Source organism: Augochlora pura, chromosome 5, assembly GCF_028453695.1.
Source record: "Augochlora pura isolate Apur16 chromosome 5, APUR_v2.2.1, whole genome shotgun sequence".
In the NCBI taxonomy this organism is placed as follows: Eukaryota; Metazoa; Arthropoda; class Insecta; order Hymenoptera; family Halictidae; genus Augochlora; species Augochlora pura.
The window spans coordinates 12,177,457-12,187,219 of record NC_135776.1 but is presented as its reverse complement, the minus strand read 5'-3'; the positions used below and the strand labels follow the sequence as shown (position 1 = coordinate 12,187,219).

The 9,763-nt window shown below is 31.5% G+C and overlaps 1 protein-coding gene across 1 annotated transcript; it reads right to left on the bottom strand.

Moving 5' to 3' along the window:
- Positions 1–222: 222 nt before the first annotated feature.
- On the bottom strand, positions 223–8,583 carry LOC144470144 (trypsin 3A1). Its single transcript, XM_078181000.1, has 8 exons — positions 8,525–8,583; positions 8,343–8,446; positions 4,493–4,584; positions 4,311–4,420; positions 4,012–4,150; positions 2,778–2,891; positions 2,522–2,705; positions 223–434 (listed from the first exon to the last, which is right to left on the bottom strand). The coding sequence occupies exons 1-8, from the start codon at positions 8,581–8,583 to the stop codon at positions 328–330; spliced, it is 909 nt and encodes a 302-aa protein (XP_078037126.1). The 3' UTR covers positions 223–327.
- Between the last annotated feature and the right edge of the window lie 1,180 nt (positions 8,584–9,763).

Below are 9,763 nucleotides of genomic sequence, written 5' to 3'. Positions count from 1 at the left end.
ATAATCCTACAATATTGGAACATATAATAGCACAATGTCAAATTTTAGTTTCTATTTTTATATTATTTAGTTTATTAATCGCGGAAGACATTTCATGATCAAAGAATTATATAATAGTAGTGTTAATAGTTTAGAAAATGAAAAATAAACGTAGACAGTGTCAGTATTAACAATTAATATTCTTTATTTTCAGCGACATTTATATCATTGAAAATTGCGTCTTCTATTTATAATGGAAGTTTTAATGATATGCAAATTAGTTTGAAAACACTTTAAGATAAAAGAGATATAATAATATGTATGAGATGAAGTATTTTATAGCTATAATTATGAATTACGTTGTATCACTTGGATGATCCAATCTCTGACTTCGGATATGGCAGTGTATGCTGTTGGATATTCTAATTGGCATGATCGGCTCCACGATGCTATACCTGCGAAATCATAATGCAATGAATAATGTACTCTGTAATACACAAGAGAAACGTATTATAACAAAAGTATTAATCCTTGGCACTCGAAGCCATTTTAATTTGAAATCCAAAACACTTTCTTCTGATCTATATAATATTTCTATTTCATATGATTTATTGCATTTTCTGCATATGAAATTGAACTTTGCGGCTTATACAATTATGTTTTTAACACCATTTAAATATAAACACGTTTAACAATTTTAACGTTATATTGTTACACGATATAACAATTTTTAGTGGTGTATCCGGGTCAGCAGTCGAGTGCAAAGGGTTTAGTGCGTAGATTATAAATATTTATGCAAATATTAATTATTATTACAGACAGAGTTAGTAAAAGTGGGGAGAGTATGATAGAGAAGGAACGTTAAAAAGGAGCAATGAGATAATTCAAATATAAATTTCGTAGACGAAGTTAATAATACTACTATTACTTACAACAAACATTTATTATACAACATAAGATTCTAGAAAGTCTACTTTCCCGTTATGGTCGATTTTTCTTCTTTCTTATAGTATTCGCATTCAAATATTTACGATTCTATATTATTTAGCCAATTTTTGTTGCGAGCAAATATATAGTATTATTGTAAATTATTAGGTTGGAAACTATGAAAGGGGCGTTTTTGTTTAGTCAGTGTTCAACTGCGACGCCCGTTTCTAATACGTCTACAAAATGTGTTTTTCCATTAACTTCCCACTCTTTAAGGTACCCCTTCTGCCATGCTTTCCAACTTCCTGCTAAATCGAGTCGCAACCTTGATCACAAAAACTAAGACAATTCTGAGATCTTGCCAATTGATCTATGAATGTCGAAATTTGGTAACAACAAAATAATTCTTTAACACGTTCGTCGGCGCGACACCCATGTCTGGGTGACAGGTATGCTTCTGTGGGGGTCCCGTCACCCAAATATGGGTAACGCTCTTGTTATTCAAGATTTTATTTATTTAATTTATGAAAATTCTATTTGTAGCACAGGAATTTAATGGAATAAGCACTGGCAAATATAAAATATACAAAATAAAAATACTAAAAATTCATACATTATTACATTTGTTATACATTAATTTATATTTAATGTATAAAGTATAACGTTATCTTATGCATCCTAACTACCAAATTTGGGCCTGGTAAGAAATTCGAGCGATTTGCGCTGGGCGACGAACGTGTTTAATATTATCTACATTTATTGAAAAACGCACTGGAATCTTTACTTAGAGTCGATCAGAACATGCGAAAAATTCTGCTGTAACATTAGGTATATCGGAAACTTCTGTCCATTTTTGTAAAGTGAAAGAACATAATAAATTTTTTATATATTTAATAATATTTATAGTTCAATATAATTCTCGTCGTCGCTTATGACCTCTTGTCAGCGTGATGACAATTTCTAGGTACCATTTTTGAAAAAATGTTCATCAATCAAATGAACATGTGTATACTTGAATGGATATTATGCGACAACTTTCTGGTACACTTAATATTAATTAAATTCGCATCTTAACACATATTCGTCCGCATGACGAAAATTCGTGATTTCGCAATCATCAATAGCCAAATGACGAAAATTCATCATGTGTATATTACAGAAAATAATCGTTTCTTATTCTTTCAATTGTAAGTAAATGAAATTCTAATTTTTACCAAACAGAGCTAATACAATAAAGAACTTGTTTCAGGTTCAGTTGCATCGCATAACGGTGTAAATGTTAACAAAAATAAAGTAAAATTGTAGTATTTGGCATTACGTATAGAAGAATTTTATTTAAAGTTGAAGCGCCTGGCTGTTCGGATATTATATAACTTCAGAAAGTAAAAGAAATTAAAAATTTATTTTGTTTTATATCATTTTCCAACATTTCACTGAAAAATATATGATTTTGAACAAGTAACGTTGTTTTTCTATAGACCATATCATGTCTACAGATAGTGTCAAAAAATGCTGACATTTTGTGAATGGCGGTACAACAAATTACTGGACGTATATGTGTTAAAGTGTCACCGAGTTATTAATGAAATCGTTTGAATGAGACGTTAGAACTTACCAAAGAAGGTGCCGTTAAAAATGAGAGGCGAGCCCGAATCCCCGACACAGGCGCTAGCGTGGTCTGATAAGGTGCAGAACATTCTGTGCGTTAATACGTCAGCTCCGTTGGCTTGCCGGCAGTCCTCGTTATTAATTTTCTGCATGGTGCTGCATAAAAGTTCGTCCGAGACGGGACCTAATAACTAAACAGCTCGGTTGCAATATTCCGCTCGCGAGATAAAGAACATTCCGGGAAGCTTTGACATCGTTCTTACCACAGAGGCGCCCCAACCGAGCACTTGAACCTGGGCACCATCTTGGATTTCCGAGTGCAGCTTCGGTAACTGGATCGGTTGCTTCGTCTTGTCGAATTCTATGCTCTCCGAGAGCTGTGGAAAACGATATCTTAGTCTGGAAACCTACTTATCATATTTACAATGGTTCCTTTTGAGTATGGCCAATTGACTGAGATTAAATATCAAAGTTGGCTGTTATTAAAAAGTTATATCACACTTGGAAGTTACTTTAAATTTTAGGTATTTAATACTCTACGTTTAAACGTGTTAGATTGTACTACTGTAAGCTTCACTATTATTGTATTATCTTCTTACATATTGGATACCTTTCGTAATTAATAAAATAAGTAAAATAAAAATAGGAACTAATAAAAATAAGAAAAGAAGGAATATAAAAATAGAAGCTACTGTAAGCTCCAATATTATTATATAATTTTCTAAATATTAGATATCTTTTACGATGCAATCAAATAAATAAAACAGACAAAATAAATATCGTTTACTGCTAGTGTTAAACGCTTACGTCTGAGTGACCAATCGGCAAAGTGTTAATATAACTTTGAACACTAAAGAGAACCAAGAAGATTCTTTTTAATGGATTTTTTTTGCATCCATTTCTATCATAAATGCAAGTAACTAGACTCTGGATATTTATGAAAAGTAAAAATTGTCTAAGTTAATTAAAAAAAATATAATCTTGACAAAAATATTTTCCTCTTTTAGCAAAAATAACAAATTGAAAGTAATGCAACAATATCCTAAAATTCCTCTAATTAATGTTCTTCTCCACAAGCTTCGTATTATAGAAGATAACGCAATACCAAGAGACGCATAAACAAAAAAATCATAAACACAATATCTATCTTTCGCAATGCATTAGAATATGCATAACGCGAATTACGTATCCATCCTTATCGCTGATCTGGGTTTATATTGTCAAGTCTAAAGACGATCGTATAATTCTGATGCAAAGAGTTAATAGCAACGGTTTAAAATGCTCAACAAAGGTCAAACTATTTCGGTCATATTAAGCTGGAAAGTTAAACGGTTCGAACCGACGAAAAAAAAACGTCGCTTACCTCATAACAAAGGTCAAACGATAAGTAAAGTCACAACGTATAATGAATTCCTAAAAAACATTCTTGACAAAGTTTAGCAGGGAGTTCCTCGGTAAAGCTGGAAACTTTTTAACGATACTCGTAAACGTTTTTACCTCGACTATAGCGACGTCGTAGTCGTAATTATGCTGATTGAAAGCAGGATGTATTACGACGCCTTTAACGCCGTAGATGACACCGCCCACGTGATAACAAGCCGTGCCAGCCCTCACGTGAAAGCTCTTCACGTGTATCCTGTTGCGGGCAGAGAGAAAAGACGTGGAACGTGAGAAACAGCGAACCGGTCGACAGAGGGGAACGAGGTGAACGAGAGAGAAAGAAAAAGGGGCGCGTATCGAAACCGAGTGGAATTGTAAATGCAAGCCGAGCCGGCAATGCGATATATTAATCTTGCCTGAGAGCGCACTGCGCTGACGTTATTATCCACTTTTTCCCGACGATACCGCCGCCGCAGAAATGCTCGACTTGGTGCCCAAAAAACGTGCCATTGTTCTGCAACGAGACCTGCGGAAACCCAACGATTTTCTAAATGCCAAATCGACTGTGAAGATCGATCGCGCTTTATATTGTACTAACTGCGAATGGATATTTCTCTATGGCGGCCACGTCCCCTCCGATGATCCTGGATCCCAGCGATCCCTCCGGACCGGTCTTTCCTTGATAGTTCCCTGGACAACATTCAAATTAGACGGAATAATAGACGCGCCTGCGCGCTACAGTCATCGCCGACACGTGTGACCGATAAGCTCCTCGATCGTTTCTCAACGTCGTCGACGACGCCGCTGTCGTGTCGTCACGTATTTGTGTCGATCGTGACGACGTTGTTTCGCGCTTTTATTTGTACGACTGGGCGGTTGTTTTATTTTTTATCTCGCTGCTATTCGAGATCGATTTATTACGTATTTTTAGAGCCATTGCGATCTGTTTGCTATTCGTAATTGCTGTATTATGGTGGAGTAACGCAATTTATTCAATAATTTTCATTCGAGCGCGTACATTACTTTGATAAACAAGTTCTGTGACGAGCCGACGTGATCGGCGCCTTGCAAACAGTTTTTGTCTAAGATGATCTGCAGATTATTTGTTGTTTTGGATAAAAATTTATATATTATTGTCAGTCGATAAGTAATTAGTTTATTTAGAGTAGTTATTACAAGGTATACCATTTATGGTATTCGTGGTGCTGCGATCAGTTCGACTGTTAATGTCAGTTCGAAAATTTTTGGTTATTAAAAAGAAACTGTTTTATTCGAATTTGTTAAGTAAAAGATGAGAAAAATGCAGGTAAATATGCAGAGATAATATTGTTTTCCAGCAATTTGTAGCAATTGTCCGAATAGGCCATTTTTATATATTCCTTGCTTCAGAGAAGTCAACCATTACTTGTAATTAATAATTATTGAGTATATAACAATTGAACAAATTTATATGCTTTGTTCTGTATTGCATTTTGTATAATGTATCCGTCTTTTAGTGGAGATATATTGTGCAGAATTATGTTTTGTGGTACACGTAGCACGGAACGTGTTAATTACTATCGCCGACCTGTCAGACTGGCACTAATTATTTATTTCTTCCTGTTAATAATTGTTTCCTTGTAATTGTAAGAACAATTGTAAGTACAATTGTTCATAATAGAAAATTTTTTTAATACTCGTTTTGAGAGATGTAGGTCAGGGTTAAAGCAGACAACGGTTCTGGATGCAAACTAAAAATTTGCATCATTGCTAAATTAATTCGTAAACTATGTATATGTATTCAAGATAGAGACTTTCAAGAGTTATTTAAGTGACGCATTTATAGTCAAAGTTCTTCTTTTAATAATTTCACTGAGCTGAAAGTATCGTGATTTCGTCTTTAAACTTTGACGTTACAATATTTCGTGTTCCGCTTATGCACTGTTGCCAAAAGTGTATAAAATTTGCAATTGTCGATAATTGCTAAAACTATTTTTAATATTTTAACATTAGAATATATTAGATAGATTAGATATATTAGATATTAGATAAATTGTATATTAGATATATTAAATATTTATATATAATATGGGTATTTATATTTTATATACTAGATGTTAGATATTAGATTGTTTGTTCCCTGCTTATTGAATTACCAAACACAATTTCATGTATAATTGTTGAATGCATGTTATTATCTTTAAATACCAATACAAAGTAATCACCATTAATATCCTGTTGTTTTAACATTAAATGAGAAGCAAATTTTATTTATCATATCTTTTAAACAGCACGGTGTATAAATACAAATTGTGCATACATAAACAGAATATTTCTATACGTCCAAACTTTTTTTCTCAATACGTGAATAAAATCGATTAAAACAGTCCAATTTTTAAAAAAACATTTTAGACATTCTTACTGAATTTGCAGCACTTCTACTGATTAAAAATTGTTTAATTAGTCATTCTGTTTCCTGAGAAAATAATTTGCTAAACAGAACATACTCACTATGTTTTTAATTCCGAAAAACTCCAACAATGTTTTTGTACATCTTCACGATGCCAGCCATGAGATATTTTTCAAAGTGAGTAAAAGAGATGTTATTTTTTCGATATTTGCAAAACATTTTCTGTTGATATTACCATTGAACGAATGTACATACATTTTGAATATACAGTGCTGGAAAACAAGTATAATTTTTGTCGGCGAGGTAGTAGTAGAATCGAAGAAAAAAGAATTTACATAAATGTTCATTGCTCAAAGCAATTTGGCATTCTAATGAATTGTGATAAAAAATAGCACCACAAATAAAATTATATGGCTAAAATATTGGCATGAGATGTAAAAAACATTGCACTGAAATTGAAAATATTAAAAGTGATTTTTAATACAAGTGACGAGTTATAAGATACTAATACTTTAATTTTAATTTGTTGTAATTATTTTCATTTAGCCAAATAATCCGATACTTTTATTTGTTTAAGAAATATTGACTAAAAATATATTTGTTGTTATTCAATCTACTGACATGTATAGAAAACTTGTATCTTGAGTAATCAATGTTTAGTTCACTTTTTTTTTGTAATTATTAACATTTACAGTGTTAACAATTTTCTGGTTTGATACTTTTTATAGACGAACTAATATTTTTTATAGGCTAGAACCCACATTATTATATAATTTTCTAAATATTAGATATCTTTCGCGATTAATAAAATAAAATAGATCGAATAAATATTGTTTAATGCTAATGTTATGATAATATGAAAATGTTAATTACTCTATAAGAACATAAATGTATGCGACCGAATGGTTTGTCAGTAAAATGTTAATTTTTCCAATGTAGAAAGTATTTTTATACGTGCCTAATTTGTCATTCGCCGTAGATATTATTTTAAAATTTGAATGTGTATTATTTCACAAGTTTGTAAATATATAAACAAGTTGCTATACTATAATTGCGATATTTATGTCTGTCAACAGGTACAGTTTAATGTTCCGATATGTAGAATTAAATTTTGTTTATACTTTATTGTGAAACAACGTCATTTACATCCTGGAAGTAGATAATTGTTATTAAATAGATTGGGTTTAGATTGGATTTCACGCTTTTATGGCAAAATTGATTGCAAATAAGACAATAGTTACAAAATAGTTACAAAATATCAACATATTATATTAATATTATCTCTCCCGTTTAAAGAAAACTGTTACAAATGCAATTAAACATTTAATTTATGTATTTATGCAGAAACAGAACATTTTATTTATTTTCTTGTTTTTCAGTATAAGCTTCTGTATTGGACTCTAAAACATGTGCTAAGAGATCAATGTTCCTCAAAATATTTATTATTCAAATAAAAACAACTGTTGAAATTGAACTTTTATAACAAAGATAAAGTGTTAATGTAAAAGTTAACTTGAAATAGAGGAAGAAGGCCGAAATTTGAAGTTTGCTAAATACTATATTCATAAAAGTTTTCAGTTAAATCGCAATTAAATTCAGTCCTTGTTAAAATTATTACTGAAAGAAACAACTTGCGTTTTGGTTTCTATTTCTGAAGATTGATGCAAACAATTTTTATTTTGCATAGAAATATAATGATCTAATAGTAAATCATATAATAATAATAATAATAGTCTACTAATAATACTATTAGTATAATATAATAATAATCTACTAATGATATAATAATATTAGTAGACTATAATCAGTAGACTCTCTCCACTAATAATAGAAAAATAGCTAACAATATAATAATGCTAGTCCATAATATTATTATAATAATAAGAGTAATCAATTAGTAATAGTAGTCTAATATTATTAGTAGACTAATAATATTAATAGACTATTTTTAGTAATAATATAATAGGAATAGTCTTTACTAATAATATTCTACTAATATTATTAGTAGAAGTAATTAATAAAACTAATAACAATTTAATAATAATAATCTGTACTTTACCTGGAGTGTATAACGCACTCACAACGACTATCGAGCAGCCAAAAACCACCAGCGAAGGTAATGTATGCATCTTGGGAACGATTGAGATCATTGGGAGAAGTGATCTGTATATAAAGCGACCGAATCGTATTTTTTGCAAAGGTAAACTAATCTGCCGATTAGTGTCTTTTCCCCGGTGCTACCTGGAAATTGCTAATGCCACTAATTCTGTGACATTAAGGGCTGAATCGTTACCGAGCATTGATGCTTTCTACACGCAGCTAGAAAATGAGTCAGGTCGACCAGATAAAGTCGAGAAAACATTAGCTCAACTTTTGCAATCATGTCGCAATCTGTCGTAAATTACATATCCACGCGACTATCTGCCGACTGTAGTATTATAGAACTCGCGCGATATGAATTAACAGCTCGAGAACTAATCGCGTCTTCGTGAAACTTTCGATTTTCGTGTTTAAATAGTGAGTCATGCGAAGCTGCATTCGGTTAAGCAACGGAATCAAATGTGTTACCGACAAAGTTTGAAATTCGGCATTGTATAGTATGCCTAGGCATTGTATACGTCTATTTATAATATCCCTATTGTATGGGGTTATGTCAAAGTTATGTCTATGTTTAATATCTCTGTTGTAGACGGTTATGCCAAAGTTATGTCTATTTCTATTATCTCTATTGTATGGTGTTGTGTCAAGTTTATGTCTCTTTCTAATATCCCTATTGTATACTGTTATGTCAAGGCTATCAAAAGCTGTTACGTTTTATCTTACTTATGCGTTACTAGCAATGTATGAAAACCCGCATTCTATATGTAGAATGCCCAGACATTGTACATTACACATAAAATACAAACATTATATATGTTGTATATACGTAATACAAACATTTCCACGTTTTAGAGCAATCATATAACATTTTAACTAATAGCCAGAATGATTTTTAAAAGATGACAGCCTTTCTTGCATTTGTTTAAGTGAAAAAATGTGCATGGAATGTACTGCAGCCTAAAAAGCTTATTATCTTCGAAACATTACTGTCAATAGTTATTCTTGTTACTACCAAATTTGCTGCTCTCTTTATAAAATAAAAATTGCTCAAATCTAATGTGGAGAACACGTATTCGTTAAAAATTTTAGCAATATTTTTAAACTTTGTATGTTTGTACCTCTTTACAGTTTTATATTTGACTTAATAGTGGATTCTCATATGGTGGGTAAAAAATGCGACCTATTCTGCATAAATCAATAATACCACGTATCAAAAATATGCCTTGTAAATTTTTCAATCGTAATCTTTTACTCTATAGTCCTGGAATTTTAGACTAAATCTTTACATTGAATTTTAAACTCTATGTACTTTGACATAATCTTCCTGAAAACTTTAAACGTGCTTTTCTCGATTCTATGTTTTTTAAATTAACAGACCGG

What these genes read in the sequence shown, in the direction of transcription:
- LOC144470144 (XM_078181000.1), bottom strand. Translation starts at nt 8,583, where the DNA reads ATGCTCGGTAACGATTCAGCCCTTAATGTCACAGAATTAGTGGCATTA. An exon ending in GAGTGCGTTATACACTCCAG is followed by an intron (nt 4,585 to 8,342) that starts GTAAAGTACAGA and finishes AATGTTGTCCAG; the next exon opens with GGAACTATCAAGGAAAGACC. An exon ending in ACGACGTCGCTATAGTCGAG is followed by an intron (nt 2,892 to 4,011) that starts GTAAAAACGTTT and finishes CGTTTTCCACAG; the next exon opens with CTCTCGGAGAGCATAGAATT.